Here is a 24,624-nt window from a genome sequence, read left to right as displayed (position 1 = left end):
CTACCGGCTACATGCCCGAAAAGAGTTCGAGTCTGAGACTTGGTGGAGTAGGAGACTGACGACGACCCCAAGCCAAGACTGGGGACGACTGGGAAAAGTATATGTAGATATAGCAACCGGCTGCAAAACCCCTACGCGCATCCAACGCCAGAACAGGACTGATCTGAATCCTCAATCACGATGCATCTATTCACTTGCACCACAACTGCCGTCTTACTGGCTTCTGCGGCGGCACAGTCTCTCGGAGACGTCCTAGCCAAGCATGGCTCGACCTCAATGCTCCACGGCCTTCTTACACACCTGAAGCTCATGGACACCTTCGAGAAGGCACAAAACTCCACACTCCTGGCTATGACCGACGATGCGATCATCTATCTCGCAAAATGGGGCCTGAATCTCACCTCCATGGACCCAGACATCGCCAGGGGAGTCTTGCAGTACCATTTCTTGGAGGGCTCTTACCTCTCATCGGCTCCTGCACTTCATACAGAGACCCAGCTAGCCCAGTCGTCACTCAAACCATCCTCAGGCTTAACGAACATCTCCAAGGGGGCCGTCGTCAAGTTGACAGCGACCTGCGACGGCTCACACAATCTACGCGTGGAGTCCGGCGACCAGAAAATCGTACACACAGTCGACACGGACATTCCCCACACATACGGCGTCATTCACACAATCAACCAGGCTCTGGTGCTCCCCCGTAGTCTGTCAGAGACAAGCAGCCTGGGAGAACTCGACGGATTCTGGAACGTAGTCACCGAGTCCCGCATGGATGGTGTACTCGAGAAGCTCCACGACGTAACCGTTTTCCTCCCAAGGAACAAGGCCGTCTGGAGAGGACGCTCGAAGCTAGAATCTCTCGATGACAAGGCACTAGAGACGCTCATTAAAGACCACGTCGTCCCGGACCACGTCTTGTTCCACACATCTTTCCCACAAGAGCCGAGGATGGTGACGACGATGAGCGGCAAGAAAATTTCCATCAGTGGCGATTCCAAGGGGCGAATCTTTGTGAACCACAAGATGGTGACGATGCAAAATGTGCTCATTAGCGGTGGGGTTGCTCATGTTGTCGATGAGCTACTGTCACCGGAGACAGGTATGTCTTCTATTCTGCCCAATGCCTCGTAGACTTCCGTACTGACGCACTTAGATCCTGACCATGACTCACCTCCTGGCACCATTGGAGCTCCTTGGGGATTACGTGAAGATATTGCCCGGGCTGTCGTTGGGCTCACTGTTATTTCAGGTGTCTTCATCATTGGTGTTATCAAAGCCGTTAGATGGCGAGCCGCCAAGAGGAAGGCCTTTTTGCATTATGAGCCCCTGCCAACCACGCCCAGCGTGGTTTGGGTGGTGCCTAAATAAGCAAGTTGGGAGCAGGCTGGCTATAGGATACGGGAGGAAGAGTCGAAGATGTGGTACCAAAAGAGACAGGTCTAGTCTGTAGAGGCGCAGTTATATAGCAATGAACTCCTTTAGCAAGTAACGATGTAAGCAAACATGAATGAATAATGACCCAGAAACAATTACTTTCAACATCGGCACAGCAGTCGACTGCTGTCCAGTGCAGGAGGCATCGAGAGAGTGAATCTCCTGACCAAGCTCTACTAGGGCTGAGGCAGCGGTCAAGTTCCCGTACTTGATCAATGTATTGAATGAACTGTGGAAGAGAGAACGTGTCTCAGTCTTGTTTTAATAGATGGTCTATCTAGTGAAATCTGGCTTCCCCTGCAGCTGTCCTTGCTGTCATATCCCATAGTTTCGTGAGACTCTTCGACGCCGACGCCGCCCTCCTTCGCATCGCTGCGACCTAACCATCTTCTCGATCTGGAAGGCGACTCTGGGATAATATGGTTCCCTTGGTGTAACCGCGTACCACGCTAAACAATGCAAACATGGGAGATTTTCCTTTGCCCTGACCTGAACCCCCGGTCCGAGTTTTCCTGTGCCTCCCTACCACCCTGATGGCGTGTAACACATCCCGTGTACACCCTAGACAAAGAGAATAAACAGAAGAGTAGAGGTATTGAAGTAAGAAAAAGGAGCTTGTCCAGACAGACGACATGAGTCGAGAAAATGAGTAGAAAAAGAGAATAGGTGTGAGGGTATTAGAAAATCTTGCTCGCCAACGCAGACACATCATCAGACTGCGCCAGCTGATCAAAAGCTTTCACCAACCCCATTGCCGCACCCGCCGCCGCACCACCGACGACAACCATCTCCAACCCGCCGACAACAGCCTGCCTCACGCACCGCAAACCGGACCAACCCGAGACGATACACGTCTTGACGTAGCCAAAAGCGAACAGCGCGACGGCCATGACAGCGACGGAGATGTAGAGCGCCAGGTAGACGTCCTCGGCTGGGACGAAGAAGTAGGGGAACAGCGGGATGAGACCGCCGAGGAGGTAGCCGGCGGCGATGGTGAGGGCGGAGATGAAGGCGCGGTTGGAGGCCGGTTCCTGCTCGCAGTGGTGGAATTGCATGAGGAAGTCGATGAGCCGGGGCGAAGTTGAGAGGTGGTCTGTTACATCTTCGAGGGTCTGTTTGGGGAGGTCGTAAGGTTCGAGAACCTCGAGGACCTGGGCGCGGGCCATGGCCGGGTCGTCTTGGGTCAGGCGGGTGCATTCGCTGCGGGTTTCCTTGTAGGATGCACTGTTGAGTTTGAGTGTTAGTGATGCTCTCCAAGCATATTGTCAAAACTATGGTGAAGAACTTACGCTTCGCTCTTGGCTCCAAGGTAGCCACCGAGACCCATTGAAATAGCACCGGCAATCAACTCCGCCATACCGCCAAAGATGACAACCTTTGTCTGTCCCAGCGCTGATAGACCGGCCGTGAGGGCAAACGGCACCGTCAAGCCGTCAGACAGTCCAATAGTGGCGTCGGAAATCATGCGAGCGTCGAGGCGGAAGCTGCGCGAGTCGCTCTCCGAGACTCTCGTGGATGTGGTGGACGTTTCTGACGTCGCCGTCGCCATGGTCGCTGTCGAGACGGTCCGGTCGCTGGACCGCAGCAGGGGTTGCCTCTCGAGGTCGCCGCTGTCGACGATAGTCTCATCCGACATTGTGCTCTCGGCGCGGCCGTCGACGGTTTTGGCGCGCGTCGGGGGCGGCGTGCGGCCGAAGAGGAGGTTTTTCAATGTAACGAGACCCATTTTGTGTAATGTGATGTGATGTAATGGTAAGTATAGCTCTTCTCTTTGAGAGAAGAGAGAGGGAGAATGTAAGCCGGGTTCCCTGATGCTGATGTGTTATCGAGATGGGAGCGTGGTGTCGAAGTCCAGGCAGGGTTAATATGATGTATCTCAATCTTCTCTCGCCCTGATCCTGTAGACCCGTTGTCGAAGCACGTCCGAGGGAAAGAGAAGCTTCTTTCGACTTGTAAATCGCCGAGGTGTAAGCTCGGGTTTTAGTAGGAGAATCGAGAGAGAGAACTCGAGTCCGGGGTAGTGAGACAGGCTTGTTTGTTTTGTTTTGGTTGAATCGAGTTGTTCACAGGTCTGGATGATGTAGTATGAAGTAGTATAAGGGACGAGATCAGTTGGCATTCCAGTGTCAGATCGAGAGTGGTGTAAGAGGGCAACCATCCGTCAGTTTAAATTCCTCGAGACCTGGGAACGTTTGACTTTCTTTCTCAAGGTACCGTCCCCCCCCCCCCCCTTTCTTGCCCTTACATATCAAAGCTAAGCAGAATCAAGGTACTTTGACTAGAAGAATGTCAAGTAATGGGGCAACAAAAACGAAACTTACAAAGCCCCAGAAGTGAAAAAAAGGCCAAGCTTGCCTCGAGTCTCGCCCATGACAAGCAAAAAAGCAGCCTATGGTGTAGCTTGTTGCTCAATGCGACCCAGAAAGCCATTAGCAAGGGCCCAGTTCGAGCGCCCCCGATCCCAGAGGCTGCAGGGGTCGCAGGCCACCCTGCGACCCGGTGTTACCATTCGGACGTGTAATCAGCAACGGCCGATCGATGATTGGCCAGACCCAGAGGTAAGCACTGATTATAGTGTCCTTCATTGGTCCTCTGGCTCGGGAGTGCCCCACCAAAGCTCGGAAGTACGGACGGACAGGTACGGAGTACGTACCTCTTATATCCTTAAACGCAACTCGGAGCACCGTGACGGACCAAACTGCATGGTTACCTCCGCTTTACCTTTGCTTTACATAACTACGTTTCCTCTTTTGGGTTTCTCACTGCGTCTACATTCGCTATTGATTGGTTCGCGGTGCAACCGGCCGACCCTCCGGGGGTCATACGGCCGGTCTTCCGGCGTTTATTTCGCAGCGCCGAGTCGTACTGTGGTAAGGGGGGGCTAATCTTCATCTAGAAGCCTACCACAGTAGTGTACATAGAGAGGGAGGACAGGGGGAAAGAGAAGACGGTGAAGAGAGAATAAGCATGCTCATCCTGACTGGGGCCATGCAATTGCACGGTCAATCGCTTACTGCAAAAGGTAGTTGGTCGAGAGAGAAAAGTCCGAGGGGGAAATCGCTGCTCGGTGCTCGGCGCCGACGGGAGACGGGAAATTCGAAATCCAAGCGCTCTCACTGGCCCGTTGGGTATCCAAAATGGTTCCTGGCTGATCTGGATGCACCTTGTTCACCTTCTTCCGTATTCTATTGGGGTGACTACTGACTTGCACGAGTCGAATCAGAATGGCGACTCTTCCCTCCAGTCACCAGACAACTGCTAAGGGGAAAAAGAAAAAGAAAGGAAAAACGTCACTGTATAACGTGACAGAGCGGCGCAGTACGATTGAATCGAGAGTGAGACAGGTCCTACGTGGCCCAATTGAGTCGATTTAGAGTAGGCAGTGTCTTGTGTCTCTTGGTGGCCGAGGCGCACATACACACATTTCACCAAGAACGACGTTGCCGTAGAACCCTATCTCACAGAATGTCATAGGTAATGTCGCAATGTCGTCCCTGACTTTTCCAGGACTCATCCCACCGGAGACCCTTTGACTTTACAGACTGCAGATTGCAAAAATACCGCCGTAGCATTGGGCCTTATCCGCAAATCACATCCCATGGCCCCTTACCTTGAACTCTTACTCAAGGACTCGAGAGCCAAAGCGTTACACGCAGTATGCTTTGACTTTTTCGACTCTCCATTACAAGCAAAGTTTCGAGCAATTGCCTTTCGGGGAACACATCCTGTGTTTGCCATGTCTCATCCAGAACGGTAGCTCAACCTTCTAAATTGTTTCCTCTCTCACCCACTTCCCGACGTGCGCAAGACACATACACACACAGAAACAGAGCGAGAGAGAGACACGAGTGTTCCAAACTTTCAAGACAATCTAGATCACAAAACATGAGCCAACCTCTAAATCAAAGAGACCAAAAGCAATCGTCTCACTTCAAATCTCGATTCCGGCTGCCCGGTGAACACAGCACGTGTACGGAAGTACATTCCACAACCTACGTACCATACCTCTCTGCCTGCCTGGCACCCACTCATCTCACCTTCCCTACCTTATCAAGCTTGCGGTGTGTATGTGTGGCTTTGGACCTCCGTCCAGTGCTGATCCCAGAGACAACAGGTGGGGCGGATCGGCTCGAAGGACAAGACACTTCCAGTCCCCGGCCATCAGTTCGGATCCGAACTACCATTACCCACACACGGCGAATAGCGGAGCTCGCTGCGTCCCTAGGGCAGCTGAACAGCTCTGCCGGCTCCCTCCCATGATTCGCCACAGGTGACTGTTTGACAAGCACACGAGCAAAGGCAGACGCAAGTCTATGCGGACTCTTCTAGCTACCCATCACTGCCGCATGGAATCTTCCATTCTCCTACCTTACAAACTTCCTTCCCCATAAATACATCACATACACCAGCCTCATCCCAGCCACACTTCTCTTCACAAACACTCATCCTCATCCTCATCCTCATCCTCACCCAACTCTCTCACCCTAAACCAACTCTCACTCTCCACAGATACATACTCTGTACATTGCATTCCTCATACACCCCACACTACGTCATCGCAATGGGTCTCCCAATCAAACTAGGCGTCCCCAACGTCCCAGAAGACGAACCTACAAAGACACAACCAGCTCAGTCTAGTACCACAGAAACAGTCGGACAGAGCCAGCAACACACGGGCCAAGCTACCGGCGCCGGCGCAAACACGGGAGCCGGCACCACCCGCCCCAAGACGGATGCCGAGCTCGAGGCCGACCGGCTCTACGAGGAGGCCATGGAGGAGGAATACGCCAAGAGAGACGGCGGCTCATAGCCCAGTATAGACAATGAAACCAGAAAGATCATGTATACGGAGAAGACTTCGGTATGAACTTCAAAACAAAAAAAACAAAATGCAATTATTCATAATGGGTATCTATGCCCAACTATCAATATTACCGTCCCACCTCTCGCTCATCAATGCATGCATCACCACAACCTCGGCCTTCTTCTCCCGGTACAAGTCTTCGCTTTCTAAGCGATCTGGAACGGATGCGCCTCGGTGTTGAAAACAAACTTGTTGTCCGCTACTTCAACTTGGACCTTGGCATCCGTGGCCTGGATCAGGTAGCTGTACTTGAGAACCTCGGCGAACCAGAAACTTTCCTGGAAGTCGTCGAATGACCCTCCCTTCGGATCCTGGACGTTGGTGATGGACGAGAAGCCGCTTCCCGCGCTGCACGTCTTATTGATCGCCAGGAAAGCGTCCCACGCCCAGTCCTGGTACTTGCTGTCGCCGGTGGCGCGGTAGGCGTAGTAGTAGCTCTCAATGACCTCGGGTCGGAGAACGTAACCCGCGCCGTCCTCTCTGATCCAAAAGCCTGCCTTTTGGTAGAACTCTGTCTGGTTGGCGGGCGGGTCCGGGTTGAGTGTCTTGTTCACCGGCGGCCTGTCGTCTTGCCAGCGGAAGATTTCTGGCCCGATTCCAGTCGCCGTCTGTTTGTACGTCTCGCGGCAGCCCTCGGTCAGCTTGATGCCAAAGTCGACGTATTTTTGCTCCTTGAGAACAAGACCACCGAGAATAAAGTTGCCACCATCGAAGCACGCAACTAGACGAGCTTGTGAGCAGTCGACCATGGCCAAAAAGAAGCGGTTCAAACTTACGATGGCTGCTGACGAATCTCAGGTTCGCGTTGTTGTACGCCGCCAAGAACGTCAAATCAGGCCGAGTAGTCGGGCTCGACGCCAAGAACTTGATCGATGAATCGGCCGCAGCGATCCAGCGCTCCTTGTAGAGCGAAAATCGGTTCTGGTCGTACACCCACATCTTGATGAGGTATTCGTAGAAACTGTCGGTGCCTCCGTTCCAGCCACCGGACCGATCCGCAAATGTCCCGTTCGAGATGAAGACGTCCGTACCCAACAGGCCGGGGAACACCTCCTCGTTGGGCTTTAGGAGGAAATTCTCGCCCTTCTGTGACAGATCCGCGTATTGCTTGTCCCCCGTTAGGTCGCTCAGGCGAGTCCACTCCAGCACCAAGGTCCCAATGGTCGCAATGCCGTTCGTGTCGGAGCCCTTCTTGCGCGGCTTGGGATCGTAGATGAGCGTGTTATCGGGGATGCCGGTTGCTGTATCGAACGCGACTTTGAGATTGTCTGCAAGTTTCTTCGACTGCACGAGAAGATTGTCTACGCCGGTCTGATTACTGGCGACATCTTTGAGTGGTCCTTTCAGCAAGTCATGTCCTGTTCAGTTGTATTAGCTTTACGAGAGAAACACCACCTTTTTACATTGGGAAGCCTGTCTCACCTGCCAACATGCCGCCAAGATATCGGATAGTCGTCTCAAACAGAGAGACCTCGCTATCCGTCACGTTGAAGTTGATGGTCGGTATAAAGTCTAGAATCTGTCCCACAACGTCCTTGTTCTCCATAAGAATGGCAGTACTCAAGGCGTCCACAGCACTCGCACCCCAACCATTCCTACAGCAAAACATGGTCAGGAAACGGGGTTCTTTGCGCTCTGTCTCATGTGGAGCAAACGACTAAGAACGTACCGGTCATTCTCGGCCGTGTTCGACACCGGCTTGAGCGTGTCATTGGGGAAGGCGAACTTGCGGTACCCGTCCCACGAGCGCTGGAAGGCTTCCTTGACGGCTGCCGCCCTCTCGGGCTGGTTGATATACTGCGGCGCGGCGGCCTGTAGAAGAGATTGAGGGGAGGCTGACGCCTGGGCGAGGAGCCCGGCGATGGCCAGTCCGCGCATTGACAGGTGCATCGTGTTCGCGACGAGAAGCCTCCAAGCTATTAGATGTCGGTCCTGGGAAGCAGAAAGAGACTGAGACTACAGACGGAGCAGGGTCCGGACGAACGACGAACGATAGCGAGGGAAGGAGAGAGGCTGTGGTCAAATATATATATCTACCGTCGACTGCATTATTGGGGCGCGCAAAGGGTAATAAAATGACAATGGGTCAGTCGGGGGTGTGTTGGAATCACGCAACCCCCAGGAATCGGCAAACTCTGGGAAACTTCGGGAGGGAGGACCTGGAGACTGGGAACACTTTCACGCAGGCACAGCATGAGATGAATAAACTCTGTTTCTCATCCATAGTCCCCCGGACTGTGCGTTCGCCCCTGCTCCATGTCTCATCGTCGGGATCTTTTTTTTTTTTTTCCCACACACCAGCTGCCCCTGCTTCTTCTCCTGCTTCTGTCGGCTTTCTGCGTCTGCAACGTTAGGTTTGTTTTGTCCATTCGACATTGTAAGTGGTCCTCGCGATCCGGTGTCTTTCCCTTCCCATCTCCGGCTCATCTTCGCCCTCCTGATTATTGTTCCTTTGGATACCACCCTCCACCTCCCCAAAGTCCCACCACCACCCCAGTAGAATGAGACTATGAGTGCATCTAACACCCAGGAGTCAGACGAACTGTTCTTATTCGAACGGGGGTTACACCATTGGTAGGGCGAGTGATGAGCCGTCCACGCGGGCCGAGTCCGCTGGTGGCCGTAATGACTGGCATCAAACACGCGCAGAGAAGATCTTGCCCAGGTTCGTCGCTGCTCATCTCGAAATGGCAAAGTCACCAGGCACGGACGTCCCTGGTGAATCAAGCACGTGCGGAGCAGCTGTTGGGGGGAAACTTGGGAAAGGCCCCTTGCCCAGTGAGTGCTACCCAAAGTTAAATGCAGCGTTGCGTTGCAGTTGCAGTTGCATACGGGCAGATGAAGTCAAGGAAACAAATGCTGGCGAGTTGCAATACCCGAGCCTCCGAGGGATAGAAATGAGGGGATGTTCTGGGCCCTCGTACAATGCCCCGACCACAAGGTGTTGTAAGTTGTACATAAACTTGTTGACCTTCCGTATGAGGCAGTGTCTCCTCGGGACTTTGGAGATGCGCTTCAACCGAGAGTCAATTTGCATGGCCTCCAGATATTGACCGACTGCGGCCTTTGGCCTTGGCGCGGGCGGATCAGAAGACTGCTTGGTTGTGCCGACGGCCGCTATACCCGGCTTAATCTAGCCGGGGATGATCGGAGCTACTGATCATTGGATCTCGGAGGCTCTGCATGCTCGGCGTCGATGCAGTGCCTATTTGATTTTCATGTAAGAGCAAGGAGTAGCGCATCAATAGTTTTAGTCCTTTGGCAAGTTGCCCAAGAGTTACACAAACCAAAGATCAAATGTCAATCGTGATAGGGAGAAATGGCGCGGCGTCAGAACTAAGGTCCGCCAGCTCGTCCCATGTCAACCACTTGACTTGGTCAGAAGGGTGACATTGGAGAAATACCAGATGCGTGCGTGACGATCTTCATCTCCAACTCTTGACTTTGAGTTCGGTACCTGCAAATCCGTGTCGAGGCCGCCCCCGCACTGCGCGAACCCGCGAACACGACCTCTATTGAGCACAGCATACAGTCCCCCACCTGCTCTGTTGATACGCCGAAGGCAGCGTTGGATATTCTAGGTAGATCTGACTTGGATGGCATGCTTCTACAGACGGACTTCGCTTTCCTACCGGGCGAATCGTCTGATGAATGCATCCTGTTTCCCGGTTGGCATCGTCGTGATTGGCCCACCGACGAAGCAAGGGTCGCTTCAGAAGTACGCAAAGTTTACTTCGTCGTTTGATTCGTTCTTCCTCTCGAAGCCGCATTTATGCTCTTGTTCGAATCCCAACGAGTCATGGAGTTTCCTCTTTCTTATGCGAAAGGTGCCTCGCGGAACACCAAGGGAAAATGCCATACACGCGAATCCATCTCTTGTAAGGTGTGCCGTCCTTTCGAAACGTCGATTAGACTTTAGCCCGCAATCTCCAAGGCTGTGTCGTGTTTCTGGGGCTGTACGAAAAAGCGAGATAGCCTAGAGAATACAGGTATTCAGCCCTGCTTCCGCAACCTTGCGAGTGCGGCCGCGACCCCGTCTGTAAGTGCATCGTCTTTCGCACCTGCGCTGTCAATTTGTTTCGTCTGCGTCTGCGCCTGCACCGGCGTCTGTGCTTGTACTTGTGCTTGCACCTCAGCAGTCCGCCTTGATTCCTCAATAGCGGCGGCGATCATCGCCTCTTCATCGTCCTCGTCGAGATCCGGATTGCCTCTCTCCAAGGCGGCAGGCCTCTTGGGCTGGGTTGTCGTTGGCGTGCCCACTGCAGGTGAGCCTCTCGATGAGTCTCTCATAGACATCTCACGAAGCGGGACTCTGCTGAGAGGCACAGCTTGATCCAACCTCGATGCTTGCGACGGCCTCCCGTCCTCGGTGCGGTCTGATCGATCCAGCTGTCGCTTGCCAGATTTTTGTGCTCGGAAAGGCTCCTCGACAGCCTTGACCCATTTGTTGACCTTGACAGCGCCCCAGCCAGCTAGCAGGCCAATCTCCTCGGGATTCCCATTGATGGCGTTCTTCAAGCTACCAAAGTTACTGACCAGGGCAACGGCATCCGACTTGTTGACGCTCCTGGGAACGGTGACGAACTCGACGAGCTTCTCCGCATACGTCGACGCTTGTTGGCCGCGGATGGCGTTGAAATTGGCGTGCTCGTACGACTTGTACAGCTCGAGGTATCGCGCGGCCTCGGCGGCTGACCAGCAAAGAATGAGGGTGACGTTGTTGACCAATGAGGTCTTGGACAACTCGCGCAAGACCTCCTCGTGGTTTGGAATATCAACCATAGTCAGTACGAGACGTAGGTTGTATTTCCCTTGAAGATTCCTGATCCTCGTATGGATATACTCGGGATGGAGGCGGTGGTACTTCAGACTGAAGGCAGATACGGGTTAGCATGCCTGTCATTAAGGTAGGAAGGTAGGTAGCTTGAGGGAATTGGTTGAGTAGTGAACCTACCTCAGAAACAATGCACATGTCGTCAAACCAAGACCGTAGTCACCCAGAATATCGCTGTACTCCCATGGCATCGACTTGAGAGATGCGAGCACCGGGTTGCCCCTCTGCCGTGGAGACACAAGAATGGCCGAGCCGGATCCTCGCTGGGGAAGGGCCTGGGGTGTCGGTTGGACAATCTTGCCGCTCGCAGAAGCATTTGCGGGCGGTGGTCTATCCAAGCGCTGCGGTGTCGGCTGCTGTATCTTCTGCGGTGTCGGTTGCTGCACACGGGGACGAGATGGTTGAGCCTCGGGGCGTGAAGGTGCCGGGTTCGAAGATGCGAGAGCGGCCAGGAAGTCTTCGTCGGCACCGAAATCGTCGTCCATGATTGGTGATTCTACGTATTTGCCCAATTGCTTGTATGTTGAGGAATCGGAAACCGGTCTCTATCTGTGCCACGGTGCACGGCGTGGAGAGCAGGAGGATGGCAATACGCCTGGTGATGTTGAACGAGGCAAAGAAAGTGCACGCGGTGAGAGTCGCGTCTGCGGAAGTTAAGGTATGGATCTGTAATACGTAGTACATAGAACGTAGCTCACCTTTGGCGGGGTCTGGTAACCAATGCAGTGGTGACTACAGCGGGCCACACGCCCCAAACGGCAATTGATGATGCCATCGAATTCGGCACCTCAGCAAAACTGTCAAACTGGTGGGGTCGTTCATTCCATTCACCTCGCCTTTACTCCGTAGACTACTCATTGAAACCATGGAGCAATAGTATTTCACATGCCTCACATCTTTGAGTTCTTCTCATTTTCAGATTTGAATTGGTATTGAATTTGATACTGTTGTTCTTTTTACCTGGTTTAAGGTACTCTTACTCAGACATGCCGTGTCCGAACGTATTTCAACTCCAACGCCGTTGCCCTAACCTTGCGGGTGTTTCCGTACCCAAGTTAACTAACAGTAGATCATCCGTCATCCGTCCTTGTTTCCTAGCCCCGATTATGCTTCATCGTAGTTGCTCCCGCGAGAAGCCGCATCACTCGTCATCTGGTCATGAAGGTTATAGAGAGCCTTCAACCAGGTATCAAACACCGTTTCCAGGTTCTGCGCGTCATCTGTCTGCCTCCTCGCTTCTAGAACCTGGTCCCTCAGCCTCTCGTAGGCTTCGATCATGACCCAGACCTGCAGAGACGAGACGTCTGTCCCCGTCTTGTGCGAGTTGTCCAACATGCTCGTCGAGAGCTCACGCGTCAAGAGGTCCATTGCAATCTGCAGGCTCAGGTTCTGATTCGACCCTCCTTGGGAGGACGAATTGCGATTCAATCGGGCGCGATTCCGCGGCGGGGGCGGGGGTGTCAACGGCGGTTCTGGTGAGAATGACAGGGGCTTGAAGTAGATCGCTTCCTCATCGAATGCAACCAGCGTACCATCATCAGACCGCGGTGACCTGGGATACGCCGCCGATGCACGGCGCAACGGCGCCGGTGCCGGCGAAAATATGTCTCGGCGGAGCTGCTCTGCGGGTGTCTCACCGGCGCTGTGGCGTGACCGGGTAGTGGAGGAGGAAATCTGGCTGTGCAAAGATTGTCGTGATGGGAAGGGATCAGAGTGGGCGTCAGTGTATATTGAGCTGGCGTCCTGGGTCTCGAGGAGATCTCGGTACTGGTTCGCAATCAGGTCGACGCTTGTGACTTTTTCGGCGGTTTTGGCACTCCTCCCATAGCTTGCGTTTTCCAGCTGGCCAATGGCGTAGATGGGCGTCTTTGCATGGCGTCTCATGCTCGATCTCGTGCTAATTGACGAGGTCGGTGAGCTGAGTGAGCTGTCGAGAGAGGGCCTCGGCGTCAAATTGCTGACGGCGAGGTGTGAGAATTCTGGAATGATGGCCGGCGCTGGTGGTGTTGTGTCGAATGAGACTTTTCGTGGTTTTTCTGGGGTTCTTGGTCTCGCTGGTAGGGGCTTTGATTTTGACTGTGATTTTGACTGTGCTTTTGATTGCGATTTTGATGTCGGATCTTGAACAGCGTTGCTGTCTCCGAGATATGCGTGCCATTTTGCATCGCTCAGGTCTGGTGACAAACGCAAGGAAGGTTGGCCGATGGTTCCGGCTTGCTGGGCAGCTACTGCCACCCCGGTATTGAGTTTGTTTGATGCCACGGGGTCGATAGGTGCAGGACGTCGGATGGACAGGAGCTTCTTTTGCAATCTGCGCCGTAAGCGTTGTGGAGGTTCCGGCGGGTTGTTTGATATTGGGGCTGGCGGTGCCAGTGACTGTGCATGAGGACGGCGATCCATGTTGTTCTGGTTGGAGTAGCTATGGTGGGAAAGTGATGAGGCTACGCTGGGTGAGAGTATACTGCGATGAGAAGCGGTATTAAGCCGTTTTTTGGTCTGGTAGTATAGCAATACCAATGGTTGTGGTAGGAGAGTTATCTAGGGTTTGTACCAAGTCATATATGGGTTGGTTGAAGTTCGCAGTCTGCTGAATTCATGACTCTCTGTGAGCGGCAAATGACGTCTCGGGGAATCAAAATTGAGCGTGAGAAAATGGGCTGTTCCATGCATCTGTTGGTTTGTGGGTGTGAGGGGATAGCAAGAGGGAGGGATTGTTATAGCATGGAGGAGGGCAAAAGGCAGAGTCAGCGCAGGTATCCACGCGCATGGAGGTCGGGATATGCATGTACGATGATGGAGGCTTTGAGAACTCGACGAGGCAGAGCTCAAAACCGGATTCCCACTGGACGAGCGGGCCACCAGGCATGAAGCGGGCAGTGGGAGAGCAAAAAGGTTAAAGAGGTCACAGAGGAGGGCATACCGGGATGGTGTGTGCAAGGAGTGCAAGGGAATGCAAGGAAAGGTAGTGTAGGGTAAGAATGAGATGCCTCAACTCTGCTGCGTCTGCGAGGCAAGGCAGGGTAAGCTAAGCTCAGAATGATGTGAGGTTGGGACAACACATCGCAGTTGGCTGGGCCTGGACAAGGTAGCCATGCGTTCCTGTTTGCTTCTTCTACCTTACGCAGTAGTGGCAGTGGAGAGTGGATATGGAGAAGAACCACCCGAAGGTCGAGACTCGAGGCGAAGCGTTCAAGATCCCGCTCTGTCTGTTGGTGTCACGGTGTTTGCGGCGTGTGCCATGAGCAGTCACTGCAAGTCAGTCAGTCACTGTCAGTTAGTTGAGAAAAAACATGGATGGAGAGGATGGAACGTCGGGGGCATCCTTGCTGAGCCCACGTCATCGTATCCCACCTTTGCAACATATGCCCCAAGAAACTCGAGGGAAAAGGTGGTCGAGGCTCTGACCGGTCAGGGATGTGGCCTGGGGGGTTGGTGGGCTGTCCCGATCGCTGGCAGGGGTCACATCTCAACTCGCATTCGCTCAACGGTGGGCTGTGTGACTGTAAGAATGGCTGCCATTGCAATGGATGGACGGCATGTTGGATGGTTCGCGGTGAGCGGGAGTGAGTTCGGAGTTGGGGTCAGAGATTAGACGGGTGGCATCGGGGGAGCAGTGGTGAGATCTTGCGAGTAGCCTATCGTAGTGATGGGATGTTTTCTTTATAGTGATTCTCAGTCGAAGTCCTCTCTTGATGATCTTGTGGTGACATTTCTTTGCAAGTTGCTGATGGTAAGAAATTGCAACTGCATCTCTACTTTACATAATAGTGTACGTACTGATGAATACGTAGGAACCCCATGTACGTACCTACTATCGACAATCAGGCGCTCGGGTCAGGCAAAGACCAAAGGGCGGGCGGAAAGTCGGAAGGCTCCCGTCTTGCCCGTCGCCGTGTGGTGGATTGGCCCATGTCATCGAAAAGCCTCACCACTTTGGTGTTCACAGTAGTGACATATTCCCAGCTCCCACTTCTTCCCACCCGTGCCACCTTCAACCCTGATCTTACGCCCGCCACTTTGTCCCTTCGCGGCTTGCCTCCTCCACCTCGAGGCTACACATCCCAACGCCGTGGCCACAATGAGCCAATCAACGATTGCAATTTTCCCCGCGTTCTCTTGTCTGCGTTGAATCGTCCTCGAGCCACCAACATTTGCCCTACCGCCTCCGTCTGTTGTTCGGTTGTTCCCCCCCCTCCCCATCTTCAGCTGCAATTCATTCGCCTTCTCAACCAACAAACCTTTTCAGCAGTCCGAGATCGACAGCCATCCCGAAAACTCGCCTCCCGAACCCCTCCAACATTGTCCAAGCATCCCGGACTGCGCTCCGGCATTGGACGACGATCATCCGTCTTCGCCATCTCATCCATCAACCTTCATCTAAAAGTTAATGGGGATTGGCATCGGCATCGGCTACACCACCTACACGACCCTACAATACCTTATCCCAACTTATCATCATCATCATAAGCCATGAATGACTTTGCTCTTTTCCCCAATCTACCTCTGGAGCTACAAGACAAGGTTTGGGAGGCTGCCCTTCCCCCGCCCGCCCCGACCGCTTTCCATGTTCAACTGGCCCGCCATCCTATGGGCCGCACCGAGGATGGCTCCATCGACCGCTACAATGTCAAAGATAGAGTTCTTCTCTACAGACTTCGCACCTCTGGATCCCCTCATCTCTCGGATCGCGACTGCGTCATGTCCACTCTCTTTGGCATGCTTTTCGTCTGCCATCGATCCTATCGTGTAGCAACACGCGCCCTCAAATTCATCAAACCCTCTCACCCATTTCTTCTTCGAGGCGGTGATTCATCCTCCTACACCCTCATACTTCGAGGTGGCGATTCCCTGGGCGCATACCACATGGAAGTTGACGCCATGCGGGATCTCATCATTCTCAATACTGGATGGCAGTGGCCCTGCCGTCTGATCAGTACTGCCGGCGTTTTTCGTCTTCATGTGCCAACACCGCTGCGCTGTCTGGCTCTCGCCTGGCCTGGGCCTCACCAAGTCGGCCCGTCTGACGGCCGAAGTTCATTCTACAATTCCGAGGCTTTGAACGGTCTGCTAACCTTGTGGGGCTCCCGTACTCTCCGTGCTCTCTACGTTGTCGTGGATCCGGCTCATCTGCGGGAGGCGGAGAAACCGTGGCCCGCTTGGGGTAATCGATGGAGTGTGCCGATGTACGCAGGCTCTGACACTATACTAGAGGACTACTTGGCGTCTTTTGAGGTTGATACAAGTAGTCAGACACAATACCTCTTCCAACGTGGAAACCGTCGGTACTTTGAAGTCTCGGCCGAGCAAGTGGCGCGGTCCGGTGGTCTCGGAGAGGTCGTCGAGCTTCTCGAATCAGCTCGTAGGCGTCTCACCCCTACCGTCAGCCAGGGCATTCATCAAGAACATCTCACCCAAGCACTAGAGAGCGAGACAGTGCCATGCAGATGTAGGATCCTCTCTTGGCAGCAATCGCCTTAGATGATACGGGTATGCCGCCCTTGGGTCCCCTGCCAAGTCCCACATTGCATCGTGCGCCATCTTTGGCGGGATATGCAAGCTCCATGCCTTGTCTTTCGCATGGTCGTTGTTGATCTTAAAGTCAACATCAAGAATTTGATCCGGTGTCAGAGAACAATACACACAACTGCGTTCTCCTACGTCAAGCTTGAAGACCGGGTCAAGGAGATCCCGATGGGAGAGCTATAGCCAGTAATGACTGAACGATTCTATCAGCGTTTTGCCGAAGCCAGCCACGTATGAAGTAAATCCTACGGCTGGATTTGCAAGATGGAAACGGAAGGAGTGTAAGAATATCACGAGGTTCGTGAGAGTATTCGAGTATTCGGGTATCTGAAAGGACGCGGGTCTAGCTAAAGGACACACTGAACCCGCGCCCTTTCAACTATACATCTCACCACCACAAACTTACCGAACAGACGTTTTGAAGGGACAACCTTTTGAGAGAACAACTATGGGTACAGTCCAAAATACGAGAAATCCGATTGTCTGGCACTTTATTCGCCAATGCCGCCAAGTCAGCTCGATGGGCGCAAACGCAGAGAGAATGAACCTTTGGCGGTGAGATGCCGTCTAGAGCCGTTCTGCATATACTTTACGGAGAATTACCTACGTGCGTGCGTTAGATGAAATTCATCACGGCTAAGGACGCAACATCAAATTCTCCAGCCACATAAACCCCGAATGACAGGGAACTACTTCGTAGAGAACCTGTCTGATCGGATTCTTCCAATCTCATTCGCTCCCCCCACCCAACACCCACGAACATCGTCAACATCTGCAGTAGAAGGCTAGAGGCCAGAATTGGGAGGCCTGGGGGTCTGGCGGAGTGTATACCGAGCACGAGGCACGCTAAATTATCCAGGCGGAGGAATTCTTCCATCAATCAGAGGCCGTAAAGGGGATGGGTCCGAAGCCGGCTCGGCCTGGCGAACCCCCCGCGCTGGCACGCCGTCTCTGGGCCGGGTTGTTTTCTGATGCCAAGCCCCATTGAAAGGGACCCTCTCCGGCGCATGCCCCTCCAAGCCCTCCACTGAAGGCCCCTCCCCCTCCTTCCCCCTACCCCTCCATTCTTCCGTCTCCCCCTCATGCTTCTGCTACTAGCAACTGTCCCCTCCTCCGCCTCCGGCCCATACTCCAGACTCGGGGTAAGGCAAAAAAGTGAGCGAGGTGGAAAAAAGTAGAGGGTTGTAGCCCGTGAGTGGTCTAGCCATTGGCAAAGGCGGGGAGGGGAAGGTGGGAGAAGAAACGCATCGTCGGAGGCTATAAAGGTCTCAAATCTCTCTGCCCGTTACTGTGTAGTGTAGTAATTCCCTCTATTCTTCCCTCTTCCCTCCTCCAATCTTCTTGCTGTCTACTGTCCTTTCTCCAAGAATCTCGGCCCGTGTTTCTCTCTAATTGTTTATTGTTCCCGTTCTGAGACAGTTGCCCATCATGAGTCTCGATATTACCATCACCGGGTGGCAGACGCGCGATGTGCGCTTCCCTACTTCCCTGGACAAGACCGGTTCCGACGCTATGAACGCTGCTGGTGACTACTCTGCCGCCTATTGCATTCTTGAGACCGACTCCAAGTACTCTGGCCACGGCATGGTATGTTTTCCCCTTTCCCTAATCCCAAATCCATCTCAGTCTCGTAAAGTCGCTCACCCCTCTTTCTCCCTTGCCAGACCTTCACAATCGGACGAGGAAACGATATCGTCTGCAAGGCCATCGACTACCTGGTTGAGAGAATCAAGGGCAAGAAGCTGTCAGACCTCGTCTCAAATTGGGGCCAGACCTGGAGATACCTCGTCAACGACAGCCAGCTGAGATGGATCGGTCCCGAGAAGGGTGTCATCCATCTGGCCCTCGGCTCCGTTGTCAACGCCATCTGGGATCTGTGGGCCAAGGTCCTTGGCAAGCCTGTCTGGCGCATCGTCGCCGACATGTCTCCCGAGGAGTTTGTCGCCTGCATTGACTTCCGTTACATCACCGACGCCATCACCCCCGAGGAGGCCATCCAGCTGCTCAAGGAGCAGGAGCCCACAAAGGCCCAGCGCATCAAGGACGCCGAGAACAGCCGCGCCGTTCCGGCCTACACCACCAGCGCCGGCTGGCTCGGCTACGGCGAGGACAAAATGAAGGGTCTCCTCCAGGAGACCCTCGGCAAGGGATACCGCCACTTCAAGCTCAAGGTCGGCAGCAGCGTCGAGCAGGACAAGAGGCGCCTGAGCATCGCCCGCGAGGTCATTGGCTACGACAGCGGCAACATCCTCATGGTCGACGCCAACCAGGTTTGGTCCGTGCCCGAAGCCATCGAGTACATGAAGCAGCTCAAGGAGTTCAAGCCCTGGTTCATCGAGGAGCCCACCTCCCCCGACGACATCCTCGGCCACAAGGCCATCCGCGAGGCCCTCAAGCCCTACGGCATCGGCGTCGCCACCGGCGAGATGTGCCAGAACCGCGTCATCTTCAAGCAGCTCCTCATGTCGGGCGCCATCGACATTTGCCAGATCGACGCCTGCCGCATGGGCGGCGTCAACGAGGTCCTCGCCGTCCTGCTCATGGCTAAGAAGTTCAACGTGCCCATCGTCCCCCACTCGGGCGGTGTCGGCCTGCCCGAGTACACCCAGCACCTAAGCACCATCGACTACGTCGTCGTCAGCGGCAAGCTCTCCGTGCTCGAGTACGTCGACCACCTGCACGAGCACTTCCTCAACCCCTCCGTCATCAAGGACGGGTACTACCAGACACCCACCGAGCCCGGCTACAGCGTCGAGATGAAGGCGGACAGCATGGACCAGTACAGCTACCCCGGCAAGCAGGGCGTCAGCTGGTGGACCAGCGACGAGGCTAAGCCCATTATTGAGGGAGAGAAGATTTAAAGCCGGAGTTTTACGACTCTGGAGGGGTCGAGCAGAGTATAGACTGCTCGTCCGCAGGGAAACGATGGCATCCTGCATGGCTCGGCAGCCGCCGGCCATCCTGTGTTACCGACTTACGAGAAAAGGGGTCCGGCCAGGGAAGAAGGTCGGTCCGCAGGGCAACGATGGCATCCTGTATAGCTAGGTCATATTGGCTATCCTGTGCAATTGGGCACATGAATCGCATTGGCACATGCGAATCCAAAATTCGGGGGGTCTGGCGAATAGAGCCAGGCCGCAGGGCAACGATGGCATCCTGTATGGCGCAGCTTCAGCTCTGTGACCATCCCTACTATCTAGCGTTTGATTTTGATTGATTTTCTTGCAAACCAAAAAAAAGGGGGTTTGGTCATAGGGACCATTCCGCAGGGCAACGATGGCATCTTGTATAGAAATGAGTCTAGAGGCTCTCTATCCCGTCACAATAGCTACGTAATGAGACGATTCTCTATGAGATACTGATCCTGGATCTTTTGTGATTTTGGCTGATTGTATCTGGCATAATATGTGAGAGAGTGAAAGTGAAGGTTAAGAAAGCCCCTAAGGTGAATGTTGTTGTGAATGAGGTAACTGAAGAGTAGTGAGCAGTGCACCGCCACATACACAATCAGTCAGCCACGCAAAGCTCACAGCTCCAAAGCTCGCGCCACACAAGTGGCCCCAGAACTGATTTCAAGGAGGGAGCTACGGATACGGAGCAAATAAGGAGACGTTTCAAAACGGCAACCAGACAAAACCCCCTTCCTGCCCACAGCGTTGTGTCGCATCGCAAGTCGATGTGTCTTGAAGAAGTCTGAGCTCAAGAGAAACACGCCACGCGCGAGAGTGAAGAGGAAGACCAAGAGATCGTCGACAGCAGGCTGTTGAAATTGCCTGATAACATACCTTCTATTCCATATTTTACCCCACCGAATCGCTTGGAGAGCTTCCTGGGCGCTCATCCTCAGCATTTGTTAATTCATATTTGTATATTGAAATCATATTCATCGTCACTCACTAACTCAGCTCGCGTCTCATCCCACGACAACCTCACTCACTCTATCTCACACGACAGCCCCGGACACGCACACCCTCCCATTCACAACGATGCCGCCAAAGTCGACGGTCAAGATAGAGTCCGCTCCCGAGGGCTTCACGCCCGAACGGTTCGAAAAGGAGCTCAAGAGCCTCGCGGCAAAGGCAAAGGGCCAGACCAGAGGCAGATTCTACAAGCAGCAGGCCTCGGCGTATCTCAAGGCCACCATCCTCATCGCCCTCGCCGCCACCTACAGCAACGTCTCCCAGCTGGCCATGTCGCCCGTCTACGGCGCCATCCCGTCGTCGATATACCACGCCAAGCTCGTCATGGTCGCCTGCTTCTTTGGCTGGGCCGGCAACGTCGTCCTCAACCGCACTTTGCCATTTAACCCGGCCACCCTGCTGCCCGTCGTCGCCCTCTGCGTCCCCGCGATCCAGTACTACCTCTATCAGACCAGCGCCCTGCTGACTGCGTACTGGGGTCCCCTGGTCATGGAGGCCGTCACGCTGTTCCCCCTCGTCGTCATCTCGGTGAGCTGCGTGGCGACGGAGATGGAGAAGGTGAGCCTGTCCAAGCTGCCCAAGTTCCTCGCCGACGCCGCGCCGGGTCTGGGCTCCTGGGGCCTCTTCCGCTTCGTCGAGACGCTGTCGGGTGACTATCTGCAGACCTACGTCGGCCGGTCCTTCTTCCAGACGCGCATCGGCCTCGAGGCGCTGCTGGGCGCCGCATATGCCGTTTACGCCCCGTCCAAGCTGCTCCTTCTCGCCGTCCCGGCCGTACTGCACACGGCGTTCTTGAACCCACATGCGCTGACGCCCATGGCTGCGGCTTCGCTCAACTCCACATTGCAGGCGGATAACTGGTTCCTGCTGGATCGCAAGGAGTCCGTCACGGGGTACGTCTCCGTGCTGGAGAGTATCAAGCACGGGTACCGTGTCATGCGGTGCGATCACTCGCTGCTCGGTGGCGAGTGGGTGAAGCACAAGGGTCCTCGCGTCGCGGAGCCTATTTATGGTGTCTTCGTCATGTTGGAGGCTGTTCGGCTTGTTAAGACGACCAAGGCTGTTCCCGACTCCAAGGCCAAGGCTCTGAACATGTAAGTTGCTGCTCTTCCTTGGCAAGGGACCTTGGAGAAAAAATTACTAACGACAAACCAGCGGCCTTGGTATCGGTACTACGCCCGCGGCTTTGGTCGCTCACGGCGTCGACACGACGATTGTCGAGATCGACCCCGTCGTGCACGAGTTTGCGTCAAAGTACTTCCAGCTGCCGTCCAACCACACACCCGTCATCGCAGACGCGGTAAGCTACACGCGCAAGCTCGCCGACGACCCGGACGCGAGATTCGACTACATTGTCCACGACGTCTTCACCGGCGGCGCCGAGCCCGTGCCCCTCTTCACCCTCGAGTTCCTCCAGGGCCTTAACTCGCTCCTCAAGCCAGACGGTGCCATTGCAATTGTGAGTCACGTCCTTCGTTTACGCAACCCATTGTGTATAGTTCGTATATACTCACGTCAGTCGTAGAACTACGCCGGCGACTTCCTCCACCCGGCCCCCAAACTCGTCGTGGACACAATCAGAGAGGTTTTCCCCTCCTGCCGCATCTTCCGCGAGTCGGAGCACCCTACCCCGGAGAAAATCGAGGAGGAGGGCCAGGATTTTACCAACATGGTGATCTTTTGTAAAAAGACGTCCGGGAAGCTCAAGTTCAGGGCCCCCGTTGAAGACGACTTCTTGGGCAGCCGCACCCGCCGCGCGTTCCTGATGCCGGCGCACGAGGTGTTTCCCAAGCACTTTTTGCAGGGGGATTACGGGATCTTGAGGGATAACAGCACGGAGCAGCTGACTAAATGGCACGAGAAGAGCGCGCTGGGGCATTGGGAGGTGATGCGGGTTGTGATGCCGGATAAGATTTGGGAGTTGTGGTGATTGTTCCTATTGTCGGGAAATGGTGTTTGCGCAAAAAGTCCGGATCAAGGGTGGGAATCGACGAACAGTCATTCCATTGGAGATGAGGAGTGCTTGTTCCCTGTACATATGGTACTCCGACATGTGTAATTATATTGGAATGAGTTAGAGCTGCGTGCCCCAACTATCAGGCTCACCTAGAAGAAACTGTTCTCTGAGTACAAAATGAAACCGCTTTTATCGAAAATTCTTCACATGTCCTTAGCATGCCTTCTGTATCCCATCAACTCATCACTCTGCACTACCTGTCGAAGCACCTTCATCCTTCATCTCCATAATACTACCTCACTCATCCTCACCTCCCTTCTTCACGACAACCTTCCTAGCAGCCTCAAAAGCAGCCTCCTTCGCCACCGCATTCGTCTCCCGCACATACTCCCCCAAATACCCAGGCACCTCCGCCACCTCATTATACGGCCCGGCCACAGGCTCCCCAAGAACCTGATAGACCGGCACGACCCCGGTCCACACCCTCCCCGTAACCTCCGCATCCTCTTTATCAGCCCTATCGTCCCCCGGCGGCCCCTCGCGGATCTTGGCACTCCCCGTCGCGATGCGCACTTTGAGCACGCTCGTGGAGGATAACTCGCCCTTGTTGGGTGGCACGCGGGACGCCTCCCAGCGACCTGGGACGACGCCGTCCGTGATGAGCTGCATCGCGTAGAGGCGCTCCGCGGGGTCGGAGACGAGGGTTGCGTGGCCGAAGAGGACTGCGGAGCGGTAGTTGTAGCTGTGGGCGTTGGGCGTCAGGGCCAGGACGAGGCCGTCTAGGTGGGATGCTGCGATGCAGACGGGGAGGCCTAGAGAAGACGAAGTGGACGAAGTAGAAGAGGTAGAGGTGGACGTAGGAGAGGCGTCAGAGGGTTGACGGGAGATGTTTATGAGGCGGGAGGAGACGTAGCCGTGGAGGTAGAGGTCCAGGACGTCGCCTTCGTCGGCGGAGGGGCGGGAGAAGGAGCCCATTTGGCCGAGCATGGGGAGGATCGTGGGGAAGGGGGATTGCGGGTCGTTGAAGGAGACGTGGAGGATTGGGCTTGTGTTTATTATGGTGTGGATTGTGCGGAGGGCGTAAGATGCTGTGAGGTTGTGTTAGTTGATGACTTCGTGAAAAGGTTTTGAGATGAGAGGGAGAGTGAGAGTGAGGCATACCACGCGGGCTGTAGCGTTTGACGGTGCCATATGGCTCTTTGGGATACTCAAGTTCAGTGCGAGGCATGGTTGGATGCTATTTTCCTGTTGAGATGATTGATGAGATTATTTGGTGCGTTGGTGTTGCAACAAACGTCTAGTTCTAAAGCCACTACTAAATGATCTATTCGAGGTTGTCTGTCTCTCTTTGTATTATCATTCCCCCCTCTCCAATTTGATAACAAGAAACGCCTATCCAATGACACGACGAAGAAAAAACACGCCGTTTACGCCCGCCGTCATCCCGCGTAGACTTATTGACTCATCTGGGGCGAACCGGGCCGGGTGAGGTTCACTATGCCTTTCGGGCCCGGCTCCGAAAGGAAGAGAAGCCATGCGGAGTGAGGTGAGGTGATGTGATGGCGGGATCATGGAGGGAGGGGTTTAGCGGCACCGGCAAGCGGCATACCTGCACACGTTGCAGTCCCACGCCAGACTAGATCGAGTAGGTCCAAGCAGCCACCTTGGTGTCTGTCGGGCTCCCGCTGTCAATGACCATCTACGTGTGGCGCGAAGGAGCTAGCGGCCATGCAAGATCTTGTGCTAAGGAGTGCTTGTCTTGAGTGATGACCTTTGCGGTCGTCGTCTGTGGACGAAGCGGCGCGGGACCCAAGTGAGCGGGCGGGGGCGGAATTACCGGATAAGGTGTGGAGGCGCGTCCCCGGTCAGGCTCTCGCTGATGTGGGATGGATCACGGCTCTACGGATGGGAACCGGACATCTCGTGACTGGCATCTAAGTGTTGGAACAGGTAGTCTCATCTATCGCTTGAGTCAGCGGGGGAAGAGAATATTCCCAAACCCGTTCGAAGCCTCAAAATGCCATTGGGAAGAAGTGCCACAGCGAGACCAGTCTTTTCAAAGCCCGACGGACTTGAGCCTGATCCTCGCCCC

At 54.5% G+C, this 24,624-nt stretch overlaps 10 protein-coding genes across 10 annotated transcripts; 5 read left to right on the top strand and 5 right to left on the bottom strand.

The window, feature by feature from the left end:
• Positions 1-180: 180 nt before the first annotated feature.
• CCOS01_09319 (fasciclin domain-containing protein) lies at positions 181-1,368 on the top strand (the record flags this gene model as incomplete). Its single annotated transcript, XM_060457478.1, has 2 exons — positions 181-1,099; positions 1,154-1,368. The coding sequence occupies 2 exons, from the start codon at positions 181-183 to the stop codon at positions 1,366-1,368; spliced, it is 1,134 nt and encodes a 377-aa protein (XP_060312178.1).
• A 743-nt stretch (positions 1,369-2,111) lies between these two features.
• Positions 2,112-3,160, bottom strand: CCOS01_09318 (integral membrane protein DUF125; the record flags this gene model as incomplete). Its single annotated transcript, XM_060457477.1, has 2 exons — positions 2,112-2,658; positions 2,724-3,160. 2 exons carry the CDS (start codon positions 3,158-3,160, stop codon positions 2,112-2,114), a joined length of 984 nt encoding a protein of 327 aa, XP_060312177.1.
• Positions 3,161-5,995: 2,835 nt separating this feature from the next.
• On the top strand, positions 5,996-6,244 carry CCOS01_09317 (uncharacterized protein; the record flags this gene model as incomplete). The annotated part of the gene is made up of 1 exon (XM_060457476.1): positions 5,996-6,244. One exon carries the CDS (start codon positions 5,996-5,998, stop codon positions 6,242-6,244), a length of 249 nt encoding a protein of 82 aa, XP_060312176.1.
• A 200-nt stretch (positions 6,245-6,444) lies between these two features.
• On the bottom strand, positions 6,445-8,188 carry CCOS01_09316 (glycosyl hydrolase family 47; the record flags this gene model as incomplete). The annotated part of the gene is made up of 4 exons (XM_060457475.1): positions 6,445-7,019; positions 7,075-7,656; positions 7,721-7,893; positions 7,968-8,188. 4 exons carry the CDS (start codon positions 8,186-8,188, stop codon positions 6,445-6,447), a joined length of 1,551 nt encoding a protein of 516 aa, XP_060312175.1.
• Positions 8,189-10,291: 2,103 nt separating this feature from the next.
• CCOS01_09315 (DNA repair protein rad10) lies at positions 10,292-11,617 on the bottom strand (the record flags this gene model as incomplete). The annotated part of the gene is made up of 2 exons (XM_060457474.1): positions 10,292-11,168; positions 11,253-11,617. 2 exons carry the CDS (start codon positions 11,615-11,617, stop codon positions 10,292-10,294), a joined length of 1,242 nt encoding a protein of 413 aa, XP_060312174.1.
• A 619-nt stretch (positions 11,618-12,236) lies between these two features.
• On the bottom strand, positions 12,237-13,532 carry CCOS01_09314 (uncharacterized protein; the record flags this gene model as incomplete). The annotated part of the gene is made up of 1 exon (XM_060457473.1): positions 12,237-13,532. The coding sequence occupies one exon, from the start codon at positions 13,530-13,532 to the stop codon at positions 12,237-12,239; it is 1,296 nt and encodes a 431-aa protein (XP_060312173.1).
• A 2,070-nt stretch (positions 13,533-15,602) lies between these two features.
• CCOS01_09313 (uncharacterized protein) lies at positions 15,603-16,610 on the top strand (the record flags this gene model as incomplete). Its single annotated transcript, XM_060457472.1, has 1 exon — positions 15,603-16,610. The coding sequence occupies one exon, from the start codon at positions 15,603-15,605 to the stop codon at positions 16,608-16,610; it is 1,008 nt and encodes a 335-aa protein (XP_060312172.1).
• Positions 16,611-18,083: 1,473 nt separating this feature from the next.
• CCOS01_09312 (mandelate racemase/muconate lactonizing enzyme domain-containing protein) lies at positions 18,084-19,516 on the top strand (the record flags this gene model as incomplete). Its single annotated transcript, XM_060457471.1, has 2 exons — positions 18,084-18,242; positions 18,320-19,516. The coding sequence occupies 2 exons, from the start codon at positions 18,084-18,086 to the stop codon at positions 19,514-19,516; spliced, it is 1,356 nt and encodes a 451-aa protein (XP_060312171.1).
• Positions 19,517-20,641: 1,125 nt separating this feature from the next.
• Positions 20,642-22,505, top strand: CCOS01_09311 (spermine/spermidine synthase; the record flags this gene model as incomplete). The annotated part of the gene is made up of 3 exons (XM_060457470.1): positions 20,642-21,669; positions 21,731-22,034; positions 22,101-22,505. 3 exons carry the CDS (start codon positions 20,642-20,644, stop codon positions 22,503-22,505), a joined length of 1,737 nt encoding a protein of 578 aa, XP_060312170.1.
• Positions 22,506-22,829: 324 nt separating this feature from the next.
• CCOS01_09310 (flavin-nucleotide-binding protein) lies at positions 22,830-23,760 on the bottom strand (the record flags this gene model as incomplete). The annotated part of the gene is made up of 2 exons (XM_060457469.1): positions 22,830-23,620; positions 23,694-23,760. 2 exons carry the CDS (start codon positions 23,758-23,760, stop codon positions 22,830-22,832), a joined length of 858 nt encoding a protein of 285 aa, XP_060312169.1.
• Positions 23,761-24,624: the final 864 nt, after the last annotated feature.

This window comes from Colletotrichum costaricense (assembly GCF_030867565.1).
Source record: "Colletotrichum costaricense strain IMI 309622 chromosome Unknown Scaffold_9.1, whole genome shotgun sequence".
Lineage (NCBI taxonomy): Eukaryota > Fungi > Ascomycota > Sordariomycetes > Glomerellales > Glomerellaceae > Colletotrichum > Colletotrichum costaricense.
Note: the sequence above shows the minus strand (reverse complement) of the source record. Positions and strands in the feature narration are given on the sequence as shown.